The sequence below is a fragment of the Volvox carteri genome (assembly GCF_000143455.1).
Source record: "Volvox carteri f. nagariensis unplaced genomic scaffold VOLCAscaffold_40, whole genome shotgun sequence".
In the NCBI taxonomy this organism is placed as follows: domain Eukaryota; kingdom Viridiplantae; phylum Chlorophyta; class Chlorophyceae; order Chlamydomonadales; family Volvocaceae; genus Volvox; species Volvox carteri.
This window is the reverse complement of record NW_003307583.1, coordinates 487,540-506,940: the sequence shown is the minus strand read 5'-3', so window position 1 is coordinate 506,940 and position 19,401 is coordinate 487,540. Positions and strand designations below refer to the sequence as shown.

The 19,401-nt window shown below is 55.1% G+C and overlaps 2 protein-coding genes across 2 annotated transcripts in view; one reads left to right on the top strand and one right to left on the bottom strand.

The window, feature by feature from the left end:
* The window catches only part of VOLCADRAFT_94879 (uncharacterized protein), a gene marked incomplete at both ends in the record, with an annotated part of 13,926 nt that extends 6,483 nt beyond the window's left edge, over window positions 1–7,443 (bottom strand). Inside the window, 8 exons of the mRNA XM_002954010.1 lie at window positions 517–622; window positions 1,633–1,648; window positions 2,113–2,149; window positions 2,602–2,708; window positions 2,993–3,117; window positions 3,869–4,899; window positions 5,478–7,090; window positions 7,407–7,443. Coding sequence (XP_002954056.1) covers window positions 517–622; window positions 1,633–1,648; window positions 2,113–2,149; window positions 2,602–2,708; window positions 2,993–3,117; window positions 3,869–4,899; window positions 5,478–7,090; window positions 7,407–7,443 — 3,072 coding nt within the window. The remainder of the gene's footprint in view (window positions 1–516; window positions 623–1,632; window positions 1,649–2,112; window positions 2,150–2,601; window positions 2,709–2,992; window positions 3,118–3,868; window positions 4,900–5,477; window positions 7,091–7,406) is intronic.
* An 8,166-nt stretch (window positions 7,444–15,609) lies between these two features.
* Window positions 15,610–18,427, top strand: mapk4 (mitogen-activated protein kinase 4; the record flags this gene model as incomplete). Its single annotated transcript, XM_002954092.1, has 7 exons — window positions 15,610–15,717; window positions 15,823–15,981; window positions 16,234–16,362; window positions 16,692–16,875; window positions 17,338–17,397; window positions 17,811–17,932; window positions 18,152–18,427. Coding segments are annotated over 7 exons (1,038 nt in total), but the record flags the coding sequence as incomplete, so codon positions are not given.
* Window positions 18,428–19,401: the final 974 nt, after the last annotated feature.

The window sequence follows — 19,401 nt, the reverse complement described above, 5'->3', positions numbered from 1 at the left end:
ATCACCCTCCTCATCACCCTCCTGATCACCCTCCGTCGTCACCCTCCTCAACACCCTCCTCAACACCCTCCTCAACAGCCTCCTCAACACCCTCCTCAACACCCTCCTCAACACCCTCCTCAACACCCTCCTCAGCACCCTCCTCAACACCCTCCTCAACACCCTCCTCAACACCCTCCTCAACACCCTCCTCAACACCCTCCTCAACACCCTCCTCATCACCCTCCTCATCACCCTCCTCAACACCCTCCTCAACACCCTCCTCAACACCCTCCTCATCACCCTCCTCATCACCCTCCTCAACACCCTCCTCAACACCCTCCTCAACACCCTCCTCAACACCCTCCTCATCACCCTCCTCAACACCCTCCTCAACACCCTCCTCAACACCCTCCTCAACACCCTCCTCATCACCCTCCTCAACACCCTCCTCATCACCCTCCTCAACACCCTCCTCAACACCCTCCTCATCACCCTCCTCAACACCCTCCTCAACACCCTCCTCCTGGCGCCCACCTTGGCCACGTAGCCCCGCATATCAGCGGCCCACACAGCCGAAGACGAGCCGCCAAAAGCCGAGAGGGAGGAGGAGGGCGCCACGTGGGACTGTAGGAGCACATTGCTGCGAGGCGGGCGGGGCACGGAGGGAGGAAGGGAGGGAGGGAGAGCGGGAGGGAGGAGGTGAATATTCGAACGATGGCCACGGCATCTACAATCAGCGTGAAGGCGAGTTCGACGCCTAGGGTGAGTGACCCTAGGCTAGTAACTAGGTAGGTGGGTAGGTAGTTAGGTAGGTGGGTAGGTAGTTTGGTAGGTGGGTAGATAGTTTGGTAGGTGGGTAGGTAGTCAGGTAGGTGGGTAGGTAGTTAGGTAGGTGGGTTGGCAGGCAGGTGTGCTGGTGATGAAGCAGCAGTTGTGGTGTCCCTGGCTTTGACGGTGGTGGTGGTGCAGCGGTAGTGGTGGTGGAGATGATGGCTTTTCGCGCGCAAGCATTGCATCGTCTGTCCTTTTCCTTCTATTTTATAACTTCACCCGTATGCTAAATGAATTGCACGTGGGCCGTCTCCACCTGCTCCCTAGCCCCGGTCCCATCCCCCCACCCGCCCCCACGCCCGCCAACCTCCCGGCCGGCGACCCTCCTAGCATCTGGGTGGAGTTGCAACACCTCTGCCATCACGACGGCCGCCAATGGGCCTTTCCAGCTCCTTTACCCCATGCGAGCGACCGATCGCACTTGCGGGTCGCTGTTTCCTGTTGTCGGCCCGTAAGTAGCCCTGAGCCCTCGGCCCCCATGTAACCTCCCTTACTTTCCTGTTTCTAAATAAATCCTGTTTTTAAATAAATCCTGTTTTTAAATAAATCCCGTTTTTAAATAAATCCTGTTTTTAAATAAATCCTCTTTTTAAATATATCCTGTTTTTAAATTTAAAATAATGCCTAAACTATCTTGGTTCTGCAGCCAACTGTGTAGCGCTCGAATGGCAAAACTTGGCGTCAGAACAGTAAGCCGCCACTCCCAACAACTCTTCCTGCCGAGAGGGAGGAAGTAACATGACCGCTGGCGGGCATTCCTGCATGCCCCAGCTCCTCACCCCCCTTTCCGCATCCCGCGACGAGCCCCTCGGGGCGTACCTGGGCTTCAGGTCGCCTGCCGTACATGGACAAAGAGGTAGAAAGCCACCGAGGGAGGGTGTTGGAAAAAAGGTTGGGAGAAATTATGGATGAGCGGCAGTGAGAGTGGCAGGTGAGGCGGGGTATGAAGTGTGTGTGTCTGTGTGTGCGTGTGTCGCTTTGTCGGTTGGCTAGGGTCAAGACTGAAAAAGGGACAGAGCTTTAAGAGGCGAGATGAAGATGAAGAACACAGATATACACAGACATTTTTCGAATTCAGCAGCACGTTACAGGACGAGGGAAAACAGGCAGACAGCGAGTTGATATCTGGTGATGCTTCTTCCTCTCCTTGGACCCCTCCTTCCCTGGAATTTCCAAGCCAACACGAGCCGTTTGGATGTGGACATTTTGGATATGAACTCTCCTAACGGCTAAACCGGGCTTCGCTCCTTTCAACCCCAATTTCAAGTCCTGCAGGATTACCTCCCCAACCTAACCCACCGTGTACAATATCCAAGGAGTGGAGGTACCTCATACCCTGAAGACAGGCAGCAGGAGGAGAAACAAGCAAAAGTAGGGGCAAGGGCAGGAGGGGAAAGAGAGCAGGAGGGCAGGAGGAGGCGTCCGAGGCCGAGGAGGTAATCGGCGGGGACCATAAGTATACAGGTGCCATTGTGCTGGACACAACGACACCAACCTGCGGTACAGCTTATCGTACCCTGGAGGCGTCTGGTCCCAGCCAGCTGCCAGCTGCCAACTTCTAACTTCTTTCGCGGGCGCATGTAGACGCAAAAGTACACACATATATACACACATACGCACATGCAAGGTGATTATTGTACCAATTAATTAAATATCAACAGTTACAGTTCATGCATATAAATATCAACAGTTACAGTTCATGCATACATGCATACATACATACATACATACATACATACATACATACATACAAACCCTACATACATGGATACATACATACATGCATACCTGGGCTATTTCCAGAGCGGTTCTCAGTAGCACCAGCAGTCCCGCATGGTTGTCCGGGGACCGCTCGGGGTTGAATGGACGAGTGCGGATGGCTTGGAGCAGGGTACCTGCAGGGGGAGCGGGAGCAAAGGTGGTTAGGTGACACCAAACAACACAAAATCGTCCCTACGCCCTCCACCTACGCCCTCCACCTACGCCCTCCACCGGCCCGCCCGCCAAACATCCTGCCTCAGCGGGCAAGCATATGGCACAGGGGATGAAGAGGTGGGGAGCAAGGACAGTTCATAATGTAAGCAAGTCCTGGAGCCCGGGGTGCACTGTATGCAAGCTGTGGCTGACAGGCGGGCCTTTACCACACCGCGCAGCTGGGGACGTTACCGTACCGCCGTACCTTGGTTACACCACTCCAGTACGACAATGGTACAGTATCTACCCGGTACTGCACCCATGGATAGCAGTACGGCTGGCAACGAGTGCGTCGCCGGGTTATTGTCCTCGTCAGCCGGCGTGTACGACCTGCACCCAGGAGCATGTGTTTATGTGTTTGTGCGCATGTATGTGTGTGTTGGGATAATGTCTCAATTGCCCATAAACGGCAGGAATTTCTTATAGGCTCCCGTGCCATTGGCGAAGGGTTTTATGACAGTTCACCACACAACATATCTACACGGCTGCCGCTGCGGCGGCGGCAGTGCGCTCCAAATGCAAGCCCGCCAGCGGCGGCTCATCGGTGACGTCAGAAAGTACGACACCCCACGGCCATGTGATGTGATGTGTGAGACCTCAGCAAGGCAAAAGTAAAAGGCAAGCAAGGCAAGCTCCTCTCGGTCGGTGTATCCCAGGAGGCGACAGAGCCTCCTGGTGGCATAAAGAAGCCCCACCTAACCACACCCGGCACCCGGCACAAGACTGCCTCAATGGAAGCCAGTTACTGCATTACATGTTCGCATCGCAACGCTCCGTGGACCGTGGAAAGGCTCTCCCTGCGTTGTCTTCCCTAGGCCTGTAGTGCTATATGTATAATACAATTGCATCTGTATCACCGTCGTGACGATAGCTGCGCCTGTTGTGCCCTGAGGTCCCCTAAGAGTTCCCGCTCCTGCCTTATACTCAAATAGGAACAACCCTGGTCCGTTCGCTCGCTTGCCTGAGCAGCTCTGAAAGCGAAAGCGTCGTATTTAGCTCGGCCGCCGTAGCCAGGCAGCACCGACCGTCGTACGGCAGGGCCTCAGAGTTGGCGCTAGTAAACGGAGAATGGAAGCCGCACCCCCCGTGAGCCGCGGGGATCGTGTTCCAGGCTAGGAGAGATGAGACCACGTAGGCACCGGCGGCAACGCCACCACCACTGCAGCCGCCGGCGTCCCGTACAATTTGGACCTCCAGAGGATACGGAAAATTGCTGCTGCTGCTGTTGCCAGCGACGGCAGCAGCATTGGTACTGCAGACGGCCTTGCAGGGCGCCCCGGCCGTGACGCTGCTTCCTCCTCCACAAAGGTGTCCGACAGCTGCGGCGGTGCAGTCACTGCAGCACCCCAAACCCTTCGTCGCCACACCCTTCTCCTCCGCCGTCGCCACACCCTTCTCCACCGTTTCGCCATTGACCAACCCCGTCAGGCTGTGCTCCGAAAAGTTATGCCCTCGCCCAAACTTCAGCCTCTCCAGCTCCTCCGATACAGGTAACAGTGCAACGCGGCTGGGCAGCGGCGTGGTTCCCGGCTGGCTCGTAGCCCGGGCCACGCTACCGCTACCCGGTACGGCTCTGTCCGACGCCGCTAGCTGCTGGGGCTGGGGCTGCTGTGACAGCGCCGACGGCACCGCGGCGGCACAGTCGGGCGACATCACGGCATCCTGCGCTATAAAGTCCTGTTGCCTGTACAAGGTGTTGTGCGCCACCTCGCCTGGTTTGGCCCCCTCACACGTTGCCACAGCCGCTGTTGCCGGTGGCGGCGGTGCCGCCGTCGGCCGCATCTCAAAGGCTTTCATGGGGCTCCACCCTTGGCGACTGCCTTGGCCGTCGGCGCCGCCGCTGCTGCCGTCAGCTGGCGGGACCGCCTCCGTGAGGGCATGTACATGCATGTTGATGTGCATGTGCGCTGGCATGTGTGGACGCGTCAAGCTCGGCAGTGGGCTGCCCACAATGTCAGTGGGATCCGTGTAGATGGTGACCGAGCAGGCGGCGGGATGGCGGCTCCGTGTCCCGCCGCCGCTGCCGGCAGCAGTGGGGACCGGAGCTTGCCCGTGCCGTCGCGGCACCTGCAAATGCTCCACCGTTATGCATTCCGAGCAGACGGTATAGCACTGCGATACGATACAAAATGTATTTTGAATGGAACAAACAAAGGGACACAAGAGGTGTGACGAGAGAAAGAATGTGTGGACAAAGCGCACATCATGAGCACACCCCTCCTGGTCGGCTTCCTCATCCTCCTACATAGCCCACCCACCTCACCTGCTTTTGCTCTTCTCCTTGAAATCCATTGTCTCAAAGAATCCACACAGGCTTTCATTGAAACCCACCCCAAAGAGCGTTAACTGCCCTGATGCAAGTTACGTCGTTCAAACAAGATAGCCACAAAGTCCAACTACGGGATATTAAGTCCTGGGCCTTGAAAATGCGCGCCGTACAGAACCAACGTCGTACAACAGTGGTACGGACAACTAGCTCCTCCTGCTTACACCGCTCAAACACGCCAAGCTGCGTGCGTTAACCCTTGCTGGGTAGCGGCGGAACTTCCTGGATTTCATTTAGAGTTTCAACGGGCACGCGGCGGGAGGCTGCACACACGGGGCACCTAGATCTGCACATGCCGTCAAGCGGGGCGCGTACCAGAGGGGGCAGGGTGGCGGCAAAAGGGGGGAACAAATCGAAGTCGTACCTGGCATATGGCCGGGTGGCTGACCACTCTACTCAGCAAGGCTTCCCTGGAGTTGTCCCTTAGCTGGTCTTGGGTGGAGCTGATGACCACCTTGACCGCCACCATGCTGCCTTTCCACAGAGCCGTAAAGACACGGCCACTGCTGCCGCTGGCCAGCCACCGCAACCCCTCCAGTTGCCCGCAAAGCTCACTGAGACTGCTGACTCGGATAAGACCTAGCTCGCGCTCCGCCGCCACCAGCGCCGCCGTAGCGGGGCCGCCGCCACCGCTGCTGCCGCTAATGCGTGCTGCAACGGCGGCGACGGAAGCGGCAGCGGCGGCTATGCCACTTCCGCCGCTTCCACCAACCAAAACCTCGCCACCGCCGCCGATGGACTTCATACCGGCCGCGACGGCGGCGGCGGCGGCCGTTATGCCGCTTCCGCCGCTTCCACCATGCAAAAATCCGCCGCAGCTGCCAGCGGCAGCAGAAAGCCGTCTCGGCGCCATCGTGTGGCGCACTGCGGGATCGGGTTCATTGAGCGCGATGTAGTGTGGCGCGCCCCGGAGGTCAAGTCCCGGCATATCGCCGAGAGTGCGACCGATCAGCCCTGTGCTAGTCCCCTGTCCCGCAGTCCCCCGGCCGCCACCGCCGCCGCCGCCAGCGGAGCTGGACGAACCCGGAGCCAGGGCGAGCTGGAGGTCCACGGTTCCAAAGCTGCCGCCGCCGGCCACCACGGCTGCTAGCGCCCCGTTGCTATCTCGCAGCGGCGGCGGCGCTGCCGTCGCGTTACGACCTCCAGATGGCGGCGGCAGTGGCGGCGCAGAGAAAGGACTGGCTCCCGGGGTTTTCAAACCCGCGGCGGGTGCAGTGCGCGGGCGTAGCAAGCGCCGCAACGGAGAATCATGGACGTGAGGATATGGCAGTAGTGGCGGTGGCAGCAGCGGAGCGGAAGGCAGGTTTTGGAGCTGGAAGGACGTGGCTGCATGGGCCACGTCATGAGCGTCGATTGCGGTGCCGGTCGATATGGTTGGGATGGGAGTGCGATTGGTCGTGAATGGCGACTGGAGGCCGGCACTGGGGCTGGGCGTGATAGCGGTTTGGCTGGTGGTGGTGGCGGCGGTGCCGGCGCCGCCGCTGCTGTTGATGCCGGCAACGGCAGTCGACGTTACGACGCCTAAGTTGGCCACAAAGACGTGTTGTTGGTGCTGCTGCTGCTGCTGCTGCTGCTGCTGTGGGTCATGGTTCGGAAGATTTGTAGGTCTGGCAGCAGCGTTGGCGGCTGCCGGCCTCAGGGCAAAAAGTCCTAGCAGGCCAGAGGACGACTGAAGCGCCGGCGATGGCGGCGATGGGCGGCTCGGCTGAGAAGATGCCGCTGTGCCGTACACGCCATCTTCCAGTACAAACTGGGTACTTACCCCGTCGTACCGTTGGGACCAAAGGGTCTCAGTTATAGTGACCACTGTGCTTTTCGTAAGCCTCAGGGAGTCCGCTGGTGAGCAGGTTGCGCGCCCGTCAACACTTCGAGCCTTAAGAATCAGAGCGGCAAGACGTTTTGGCCCGGAGCCCTTAGGTCCAGACGCTGGTCGCTTATTGGTCTCAGCCTCTCCAAACCCATTTTGGCTCTTGACGCCTGGCAAAATAATCCGGGTACAAAGCGCGGGAACAGCAGGAGGCCATGTTGAGAAGAGAGAGCATAGACGACGAAAGTAGCTAGAGCAGGTTAGAGCCCTGGGCGAGCTGAATATGTTTCGCTTCCAGTTGACGCGTGTTTAATTTTTGTTATTACACGGCATACAGGTCTTAGTTATAGGGGTTTTACATAGCCGAGCGACGGCATGGTACGTAGTTACGAAAGTTGGCTAACGTAAGCCGTTTACAACCTGTCGCTATGTTCCACTCGATTGTTGAAGATGAGCTGCCTGGTTTTGAGGTCTCCTCCTCAGCACCTGCGGCCTGCACAGATTCCGCATTCCCGGTTGTCATGGCACTCTCTCTCAGCTCCTTCCATGCAGTGGCACTAGCTCTGGAGCCCACATCCTCTGTTTCGCTCCGGAAGCAAGATTTGAGTAGTCGCTCGAACCCCATAAATGCGGCAGCTAGCAACTGACGTGGAACTCGGCTTAAATATCCCAAACTGAATTGCGTAGTAGCTGGTTACTGTTAATTGCACTGAAGGCCCTACTGCTATGTGAAATGGTATGCAATAAGTTGCGGTCCAAGCCCTGCTGCGATTTATCATGCACACCTAATTTCTTAATTGCGTATAGGTTTCATTTCCGGCATAAAACAGCAACGTTCTGTTAATTGTGAAGGAAGCCAGAGCATGTAGTTCAACCACACTCGTACGTCGCAATTTTGGTTAGCCCGTATACATGTTTACATCGACCAAAAAACATAATCCACTAAAGTTTTATACATCGGGAATTATAATCACCTTTATACGCTGGAGGCCGCACAACACTTTGGAACGCAATGGAATTGTCGTAACGTAATTGTTGTTGCTACATCGATGTGCAGTTGCATACGGAATAGAGGTCAGTACTCAGGTTTCAGCCACAATGTTCGTAAGGCACCAATAAACTTTCTCCCTGCCATATTCCCTCACTGAAAAAGGCCGGTTTAGTTCAAGGTTGCGGCATCTGAATTGCACACACGCTTCAGAAGCATGTGGTGTATTCGTGGTCATGTGGAATTGCCATATATTAAAGCATGCATGCTTTAATTCCTGGGAAGCTGGTACTGCAATGTACTGCGTATTCACGTTACGAATTTCCGTCCGTGTATTCCGTCCGGCATTATGCGAGTAGAATGATACGGCATACATTATGAAGAGAACTCGAATTATATGCATCGTTAACGAAAAGATTTTATCATGCATAGCCCACGCTGTTGTTAACATTGAAAACGCCCACCAGCTTCGAAGGATGTTGTGGCAGTATCAGGCATATCAGAACCGCAATATAAGAAGTTTGACGTCTTTCTTGCGTAGGCTGATGATGATAATGAAGTTGATGGTGTTACAAGCTTGGGAGCTCGTATGAGCCAGGAGCCAGAAGGCTCATGGACCGCGAAACCAAGCGAGAGAAAAAAGGAAAGAACAGAGGACCAAGAAGAAGGAAAAGAAGTCCAGAAGAGAAACCAACCTAGCATAGCCGTACGTTGAAGCCAAATGTCGTAAACCAATCCTGCCAACCCGTGCTGGTTATCAACACTTATAACATGGAGCATAGGCACGGGAATAACAAATGCGGTCACCCATATTGACACTCAACGAAGCAAAACCCTGGCGGATATCATCGTACTCCGTATATTCCACACGCACGGGAAATTCGTTCTCAAATCCATTGCTACAGACCGTACAAGTGCGCCAGTCCCTTCGCCGACCAGCCAACCTCATAAGGGAAGTGTCCGCTTTTGGGGGAAATATAACCGGCGGTGTGTTTCGGCATCCCCATCTAGTGCTTGCGCCGATACATTTGTACGCCAGTTTGCGGCTATCAATAACAAACTCGCGAGGGGGCGTGTGGAGCCTACGATTGAGCCAGTCCTTATCAAGCCTCTGCTCCAGCGTCCAAAGTAGGTTCCCAATGCCGAGCGGACGTTGTCGCTCCCAATGCCGAGCGGGCGTTCTCTGCTCCCAATGCCGAGCGGGCGTTCTCTGCTCCCAATGCCGAGCGGACGCGAAGCGACGTAGTCTAGCTGCCCTCCAAGATCAAGACGAGGGGGGGCTCCGGCCAGCGGTCCCGGTCCAAGCATTTTTCCGCCCACGCAACACCATCGCTCCCCAGCCGTTGTCACGCCATATGACGTGCTAACAGACACAAGAAATGCGGATGGATAACTCCCCCCCCAAACGACAAATGTTTGGCCTCTTCGCACTCGCATTTATGGCGAAGTATCGACTGATCCGCGCCGGGCCTTATCACACGAGGCCCTATTCTGGATGCGTAACGCTCATCCGACTAACGACAGATGAACAACAACTGAACATCCTCAAACCACAACAGAAAGCGCCTTATACGCTAGTTAGGCAACACCCAAAGTCTCAACTAAATCAAGACGAGGTTCGTCCAACGACCTTCGGTTGGCTTAACCACCTGCGGACAGCGACTAACTCGGTCGTGGCACATAATTTGTGCGCTCCAGATGTTTTGGCGTGACACCGTGGCCTATCAAGTCAGATTGACGGGCAAGGCGAGGCCATGGGCGCAGGAGCCGGCTGTACCTCTGCTTTTGGCACGCTCGACAGCAAATCCACTGGCATCATGTCTGCAGCCGTAGGAAGTCGCCGTACCGGCGCCGAGAAAATCTCCCCTGAGTCTCACATACCTGCTTCGCTTGGCACCAGCTTCAGATCAACAACTATTTGGCCAAACTCTGTTTCATAGGTTGTTGGTAGTAGAAGTACGGAAGCTCGTATGCTCAGGTCCGACATGAAAGTGCAGCAGTACATACAGCTGCTGCAGAAAAGTGGCCACTACTGCTCCGGCTCCAAGAGCAGTCAGCAAATTATGCCCATACACCTGCGACCGCATGTCGGCCTTCGAGAAAAGGGCGACATGCAGTTGCAGAGCTTGCTACGTTAGCTTTAGGCTACCTGGGGGGAGTTGGTTGCGCCAGGACTGTAGGTCATGCTATTCATTGGTCGCTCCTGGTGTGGCGGCACACCAGTTCGACTCCCTCACGTCACACACAGCTGCGTTTCACCTCTTCACTCAGCCCAGGTTCTCCAACGCTGCGTTGTCCTCCCGCGGGCAGGTGCTGCGCGACACCATGGCGCAAAAGATGTCCGCCCCTCACCCTGCTCCTAGTCCCCCTTCTTCCTCCTCATAAACATTGTGTTCACGCGTCCGAAAGGTTCCATTTCGCTTCAATTTACTGCTGCAGGGTGTCCGGAGGAAATGCGCTGAGGAGGCAGGCTCTCTTACGAGCAAGGCCAAGGGTAGATCCCCCTGTGGCGGGAAGTTCGGAGGCCAGCGTATCTCTGAGCCCTATGCGTGTGGTGGCGGCCTTGGTGGCGGCCTTGGTAGTAGGTGGGGTAATGGGATATGCGCGTGTAGCTAGTTTTCCTCTCTGCGGGGATCGTTAAACTGGACCTGGGTTCGTTTTTAGCCATGTCTGGATCTGCCTTTACACACGACGGCGCAGGCGGGTGCGAGTGCGTCATGATTTTTGCGACTGTCTCTCCGGTTCGTGATACCGGTACCGGTACTGGGTTGGCCTGCTGCGCACCTATTCGGGCCTTTGCTGCCCCAGCTGAAGTCAGCCCTGCAGGACTGACTTCACTACCGTACCGCGTTTGGGCGCGGACAGCACCGCGGATGCGGGTCCGGATGCGGATCCAACGTAACAACTTGTTTAGTTCAGCTTACTTGGTGCATTGTTCAATGGAAACAGCCGCTGGTGGTGTGTTGAGGAAGACCGCAAGCACCGAAATCCTGGTACGGTACCTTTCGTATGTTTCTTCTGTATGCATTCTGTATGCCCTTCTTATGAGCCGTTTTATGTCATGCTCTACTTTTGCATCGTTGCGTTCAGTTGGCAAGAACCACGTATCGGCCATTTCACTGTCCCAGTACGGTAGCGTTGTGCGGAAACGGCACCGGGCCACCGGGCCGAGGAGGATGGAGCCCACTCCCAGCGAGCACCTTCCGAACGAGCCACTTGAGACACTGCTGCTGGCGAGGCCCGGGGGCTGCTGAGGCAAGGAGGACCTGAGCTGCTGACCGAGAACCTCAACATGGCCAACTGGCCACAAAACAATTTATTGAAAAGTAGGGCCCCCTCATGTACTCCAGGAAATTAAATCTACAAGCAAACTTCTTCTCCAGTTCAAAAATGATTGCTTGTAATGGATTTCATTTGGTACCATAATCAATTATCAATATGGGAAGATGCCGCATGGGCAATGCCAGGTGTTGGATATTTTAGGAGTCCTAATACTTTTTTGTGCCGCAAAAATATTGTTGACGTTGTTACAGGGTGGTTAAGCTTCACCAGTGGCCTCCTTCCCGAGGCAGTTCCCTGCTCTCCTCTGCTAGAGGGGCACCCTAATCCGCTCAACCCATCCGACTTCAGAGTGTACTATTCGAGTTTGGCAACTCACCACCGGCATCCAACCAAATCTAGCGGATCAACGGCGCGTCAACTTAGTTCCTGGTCAGTTCGCAAGTCGATTATATCACACCCTCCACCGTCCACAAGATGGGGGGCCACCTTCCATTTCATCACCTCTCAAACACCCCGAGAGGTCGGCAGGCGGATTTGAACCCAAGCCAGGCCTTAACCTCTGCCAGCCGCCTGCTTGTTATCGTCAAGATCCTCGTACTTTTTTTGTCACATACAGCATCTTCTGAGAAAGCTCGAGCTTTTTGCATTGACGGCTCTCCAGGAAATCACGGATAGATTTCGTGTAGCTGCCCGGCACCTTGCTTTCCGTCCAGAACGTGGGGTCCTTTTGGTTCTGGGGTGTATGCAGTGTACGGTGCTGGGGTAATGATGGGTGGTGAGCAAGATTATTCGCGCAGTCCTGTGCAGTGTAGTAGCTGGCCGCTGAAAAGGCCTCTCGAGATGCTGGTGGACGCGCTTAGCGCGTATTTTTAGTTGTTCACGGTGCCGTACAGTATAACGGCTACTACACGCAGATTACGCGACAAGAGCCCGCCGCAATATCAATTATCCCGCAATACCAAGTTTCCCGCTCCCTTTTGAGGACCTGTGAGGAGTCATTCTAGCTTCTTGCGTCACGAAACACCCATACACGACGGACGTGCTCCCCACCGCTCGCCTGCAGGCAACATACTGCAAGACGTTTCTTCATGGGCACCGATGACCCTGTGAGCTCAGCTGTAACAGCATTCATGGTTATACACCGCGCTACCGTTCCATTGAAGCCTAACGCAACTCAAGGTGCATGTAATACATACACATGTACACGTACACCTTCCAGCCTACATCAGCTGTCCAGCCGGCCTACACTCTCCTCTTGCCTCCCTTGTGCATCGTGTGGCGTACTATCTACGAACCGAATATCCCTCCTCCATCCGTTACTCCTCGCGCCGGCGCCCCTCACACAAAATTCATGATCCATCAATGAACGATCTTTCGCCCGGAGCAGGATCTTTCCATGACCTCTTACTTACCTCATGCATGCAATCACACTAACATTTAATTAGCTAGTTTTTGACGTTGGGCAGTGTGGTGGCATGCCTACGGCGCACGAAGGTCGTAGTGCGCGCGATGAGAGAGCGTAAGCCAACTTTACGTGGCCAGGAGGGCGGGCAGCAGGACTTGTGCGGCTTACCATTCAGACATGTCAGTTAGGCCGATTGGTTGTGATCGTTAAGTATGCAGGCACGGAACCTTGCCTCCTGGGGTGGCCCCACGTATTTGTCAGGCAACCTCGGTTCCAAAAGGTTCCAACGTAACTTGCACGCATTCGTCAAGATGGGCTGCAGGAGAAGCATGCCATGGCAACCGGCGTATGACCACCCTGGTGCACCACCCACACAGAAAAAAAACATTCAGTTACTAAAAGCCCAGTATCTGAATATCTTAAATATGCACACAGACGCAATTTCCTATGGAGGCGACTTCACTGGGCAATGGGAAGTTTTACGATGTGTGCAACTGTCGTACACAGAGTGGTTGTTGTCTGTGGTAGGGGAATGGAACCTATTACTGCTTTTTCCCCCAGCAGCCGGAACTTGAGCAGTAAGTGCCTGGCTGGCGTGATTTCGTCCGCCAAAAAATAATAAAATGGAGGGCAGAGGAGGGCCGGGTTAACCACCTACAATACTCCATGCTAAGCGGTGCTTCCGGCACGTAAGCATTACGTCTGTAGTGCTCAAAAGGCCAACACATGTACCTGACATATGCTCCAGTTCATTCCGAGGACCCGTGGGGATGATTTGCGGCTTCCTGTCCCGTCACAGAGTTGAAAATCGGCTGGACACGGCGCTATAATCAAGCACCTCCGGCTTAGGGAGCGCAGCGGACGACACGTCACGTCAAGAAGGACACCTTTCGATACTATCCTTACAGTCTCTAGTGATAAGCCCGCGGGCTTGCAAGGTAACCTCATCCAGCATGGCCGGACCGTTCAGCGGATACATGTACATAGGCGCATTCTTCAGTTTGTAGTTGAGGTGCCGTAGGTGCCAGTTAACGTGCCATACCAAATCGCTGCTCCAAAGCGCTGTGTCCTGTTATTTCTAATCCGGACGTGTGTTCCTACTTGCCTGACCTGCTTATGCACTTAGGGCAACAGAAGACAGAAATCTCCCGATCAGCAGCCCAATCACGCGAGTGGGCGTCCGACATCCCAAACAAGTACAAGCTAACGGGGGACTGTGTACGTTGTAAATAATCCAAGGGAACTTTAAAGGCAAAACATGGTATCTAAGAAGCTGCAATGAAGTGAAAAGACGTAATGAGAAAAGCTTTTTGTTCCCCCCAGGCTGCAGCAGCGAACCCCCTTGGGTAGTCCTACTCCTGGGGTCGTCCGCCGCCTGGATGCCTATTGCAATCGCTCCACTGGTATCGTGTAACATTGCCCGACAGCGGGACGTCCCACTGAGCTAGCCGAATACGTTGTCACGTTGGCAGTCCTTGCTGGGATTGATGGCAGGTTGCTGCAAACAGCGTGCCGGAATAGGCATAAGCCGCAAAGCTGCTTCAGGATCGTTAGGCAGATACTCAGCGGTACCCGAATGAGACTCTGCATCACGCGTAAGGCGACTATATGCTGGAGCAGACCCAGAAAGATAGAGAGGATTCGTGTTGCTTCAGCAGGCCCGGTTGGCTATTGAATGCTCCAGTCGCGCAGTAATGTGCATTCAGCACTTCTGCATACAGTCCCCAGAGAAGCCGCTGCGGGAGCTGACTCCGGTTGTGCAGAGAGTGCACCACGTTCGAATGCCAAGCGGATCGGCTTGAGATGCGCGTTTCCCTGGACGTCCTCCTCATAAACCTTAGTGGTTACGTGTGCCGTCAACACTCCTAGACTGCGAAAAAGAGAGGCTATCTAATCATAATGGCAAAAATATTCGGAGGAAATTGAGAAGGACATGCAGGTTTTTCTGCACTCATACTCCTGTGCAGCGCATCCGAATGGCAGACACGTGCGGCTCAAGGAACAGACCCTCGACCGTTGCTTTATGCTTGTACTATTTGTGGAGCTTTATGTATGAGCTTTTGCACCCACGCACAAGTATACAGCTTATCACCAGAAAATGGACGGATCAATTGTAGGGCAGCCAGCCACCCTTGTGAAGCAACGGCGGTGTTCTGATAAACACAGGTTCGAAATCGAACAGTGATAGGAACAGTGCTGGAGCGAAGCCACAATCCACGGTGTACGGCGAATAATATGCAGGGAGCGGGATAACAATTGGGTAGCACCTCATACACTAGTGCGCGGTCGCAATCATACATTACTTTTAGCGAATCGGCAAGCTCCTCTATCTTTCTTCTTTATTATCCCATCCCTGTAGAACCTGGTTTTTGGCGCGCAAACCCCTCTGACCCTCAACTTGCACGTCCAGGCGTGCAACACGCAACTCATTAGGGACAACTTACGGAAATGCGTAGCATAACCCAGAAGATGCGCTTCTATGATCCATGATTGTCCACGCTGTTTTTATGAGCACGCCACCGAGCGCAGTGACCGATCTACCGGGGCTTGCTTCCTATAGGTAGAGGAGGGATTTTTATATGTAATTAATATTATTAGCGTCTGAGGAAACGGCGTCCGTGGGGCAAACCTGGCGGGAATCGTTCATAGGACTGAATCGGCACGTGCAGGGTCTATGGCTTCTTTTGTGCAAGATCAAGGGCAGCGAGACACACATCATCACCAGAGTTCGCAGGGACTTCAGCACCAGACGCAGAATGGGCAGCTGCCGCCTTCAGCACAGCACACGCCCGCGGACTATTGCTCATTCCTGAATGGTTACAATGAGACGAAGAGGTAACAAAATACAGTTTACGGCTTGTGGTGTCTTCGGTTTGCAGTTACCCCCGCCGGTCCCAACGTCCCCGACGAAGGGCAAGCATACGTGGCTGCGGGGCTTGGAAAATGTAGAGCCAAGATTCGGGTGCACATGAAAGCCTCCTTACCTCTTCACGCTGCACACTGGTCTTTCTTTTTCCGCTAGGTACACCGTCCTAAACCTCATCGGGAAAGGGAGCTATGGTGTCGTGTGCGCTGCGAAGGACAACCTGACCGGCGAAGTAGTGGCGATTAAGAAAATACAGGTAATGCCATTATAATCGGTGTACCTCGGCGGCGGCGGTGGCGATGAGCGTTCCGCAGGAGCGCCTCATCCCAAAACCCTACCTCATGCACTCCCAACCCCGCAGAATGTGTTTGAGAACGTGGCGGACGCGCACCGAATCCTCCGGGAGATTACGCTCTTGCGCTTGCTGAAGCATCCTGACATCGTGGAGATCAAGCACATAATGTTGCCTGCTGATCCTAATACGTTCAAGGACCTGTACGTAGTCTTCGAGCTCATGGAGGTACGTGACGGCAAGGGTGCCGGCCACTGCAACCATTCGTAAACGTTTATTTAGCAGCACAGATGTGAAGCGTGCGACTCCCAAGTGTTACCCATGGATTTTTGCGATGCGATTCATCTTGGCCAGCCCCGCGATGCATGGGGCCGGGTGTCCGCTGTGTACCTCTATGCCATCTCGAGCTAATGCGTGTCCAGCTGCCTAAAAAGCGACTTGCTGCTGTCGCTACTCTCGTGCCGTCCCATGATGCCGCAGTCCGATTTGCACACAGTGATAGGTGCTAACGATGACCTCACACGCGACCACCACAAGGTTTTCCTCTACCAGCTGCTTCGTGGATTGAACTTCATGCACACCAACAATGTACTGCATCGCGATCTAAAGGTGTGGAGCCATGAACTGTATGCTGCGTCCTGTAGCTCAAAAACTCCTTTAGCCATAAAGGTGTAAACGAACATGCGGCGGACGCCCCTAAATGCATATTATTATTATTATGGGCCGCTGCAGACACGACGTGTGTGTAGGGGCTGATACTGGCTTACTTGTGGTAGCCTGGATTTCGAACGCTAGAACAACACTAAGCTGGATGCCAACCGCTTTTATGTACGTAGGTCATGCATGCAAAACACAGCACGCATAGCTGCCGGCTCTTCCCCCTCTCAAGGCCCGTACCCCCGTTGCAATTCCATGCTAAACGCAATTCCACTGCGCAGCCAAAGAACATACTGGCTAACTCCAATTGCAAACTTAAGATTTGCGATTTCGGGTTGGCGCGCCCGATAATGGGCAACATGACGGCGCTGACACCCGTGCTTTGGACGGATTACGTGGCAACCCGATGGTACCGCGCGCCGGAGCTCTGCGGCTGCTTCTACGGCCGTTACACCAGCGCAGTGGGTGAGCGTAGCTGCCACTGACTCTCGTAGAGTTTTGTGTACAGTCGTATTCTGGGGCCCTACTGGACGCTTTCTCCGTCTTGCTATCGTCGTCATTCACTGAAGCTCCATGCAGGCAGGCGAGCAGAAGGCTGTGTGCAAGGCGGGCCGGGCGGGGGGACAGCAAACGGACTTGATAACTTTAGGGTTGTGGCGGTCGTGGCGGTGTGTGCCGGCAGCCACGAAGAGAGGACGAGAAGTACGCTACGCTGACTTTGATCCTCGAGTTCCCTTCCTTTCCTTACTATGATAGATGAATGTTGGAAATGGAATTCATGAGTGTGGCTCGGCAACTTCTGATTTGGATTGCGCTACTTCTTGACAGTGCCTTTTTGACGTGTGCCTTTATTCTCCGCCTCACCGTCCCTCGTGCCGTCCCCCGCGTGTTTTGCGCTGACTGGTTGTCATGATGGCAACCTGTAAGACATGTGGAGCACCGGATGCATCTTTGCGGAGGTGCTTCTCAGCAAACCCCTCTTCCCAGGTGGGGCATCGCCTAGTGCTGGCAGTGCACCTATGGCAGTGAATGGCTGGGCAACGATGGAGCGCTCCACAGACCTGGGCCTTCAGTGGCACGGCTGCCGATTGGCACGTTTGCATGCAATCGAATCCCAGCCGATACGTTTACGCGCACTAGTGCCATTGCGCAGCAACGATTACCATGCGGATACTGCTTTCAGTGGCTATGCTCTCCCCGTTCGTTTGCCGGTCATCTTTGCAGGGGTAAAGAACACATAGTGGTAAACAACTGCCATTTCGTTAGACCTTGTAACGGTAACGAAACGCAAGGTATACCTCGCATGCAAGTATTGGCGGCCATCGTTCCCTGTCCGGTCCATCCCAATGCTGCTGTCTTTACCTATCATTCCCTAAGCTATCCTGCTGCTACTGCTATAGGTAGAGACGCCGTCTCACAGCTGCAGCTCGTCACTGATTTGCTGGGCAAGCCATCACAGGCGGTCATTGAGGCGATCACGAATGCGCGGGCGCGCAATTTTCTACAAAACATGCCCCACAAGGTGCGACGGAGCGTGTGCGTGTTTGCCCCAACCTGGCGCGTCTATATCACCGGGGTGGCGGCAGATGTCAAGGAGCGCGACACAGCGCAGGATCTGTTTCCCATTACCTTCTTGACCTCACAACTTGAAAAGCTTATTTTCAGATATAGGGTTCTTAGGATTGAATACGTTGTGATGCCTGTTTGACAGTCTTGCGCCTCCGCCGCGCTGTGGCCCCAGGAGCCAAAACGTCTGTCGAGCAAGTTTCCGAACGCAGACCCGCTTGCTTTGGACCTCTTGTCGCGGCTGCTGGCGTTTGACCCCGCTGACCGACCCAGCGCGGCGGAGGCGCTGGCCCATCCGTACTTCGCTGGTTTGCCAGAGGTACGGCAGGAGACGGTGCCGGTGGCGGCGAGCTTTGGCTTCGAGAACTGCACCCGGCTGTCAGAGCTTGATGTACGGCACCTTATTTACTGGGAGGCGCTGCAATACCACCCGCACGTACGGAAAGCGTATGAGGCGCAGTTGGCAGCGATGCGGAGTGGGCAGGGCGGCTTTGGGGTGCGGCTTCCCTGTCCCACAGCCACACCTTACGCAATCACCAGCACGCCTGTCGACACGTTGCCCGGCCAGTTCTTCAGGAAACAGGGCGACAGTCAAGACAGCGCGGAATCGACCGAGAGCGACAAAAGCGGCGCCAAGCCGACTCCAGTGCCATTGCAGGCCTACGCGGCGGTAGCAGCTGCGGCTCCTCCGCCAGCCTCACAAGGAGTCATGCCGGGCCCGGGGTCGGTTGGATCTCAGATGTGGCGGTACCCTGCGATTCCCCCGCAGCAGAAACAGATGCAGCCGCAGCCACAGCCTATAATGCAGCCGGGCTATGCGGAGGCGCACCAACCGGTCCTGCAGCCCTACGGGGAGGTACATCCGCAGCAGGTCATGCAGCCATACGCTGAAATGCACCAGTCCATGCTGCCAACCATGGCAGACGTGCATTATTACTCGTCGCGCGGTGCATATCACCCAGCTACAGCCCCCCATGCCATACAGCAACATTACCAAGATGCCGTTATGGCTCCGGGGCCGGGGCCGTACCATCGGGCGCATCATACCGCACAGATGTCCCAGCAGCAGCAGCAGCAGCAGCAGACACGGACAACGCCGAAGTATGCGACTGGGCCCTCCTATGGTAACGTTGGGGCACAATTCTGTCCGCCATATCCGTACTGACGGGCGTAGGGAGTACGGCATGTTCCATGGCGCAGTGTAGTTTGACATATTCTCGTTTACTCAAGTGACTTGTGGAGGGCGTCATTAGCTGCCATGTAGCGCCCGCAGCGGATATGCTGGGGGAACAGCGCGGCGGTTCTTCTGGCCTCGGGAAGGATTGGAGAAAGGGTATGTTGATACGGCACATTGGCATATGCCCTCCAGCATTAACTGGAGCTTTCTGTAATGGCGTGAAGCTGCGAACCGTTGCTCGTTGGTGG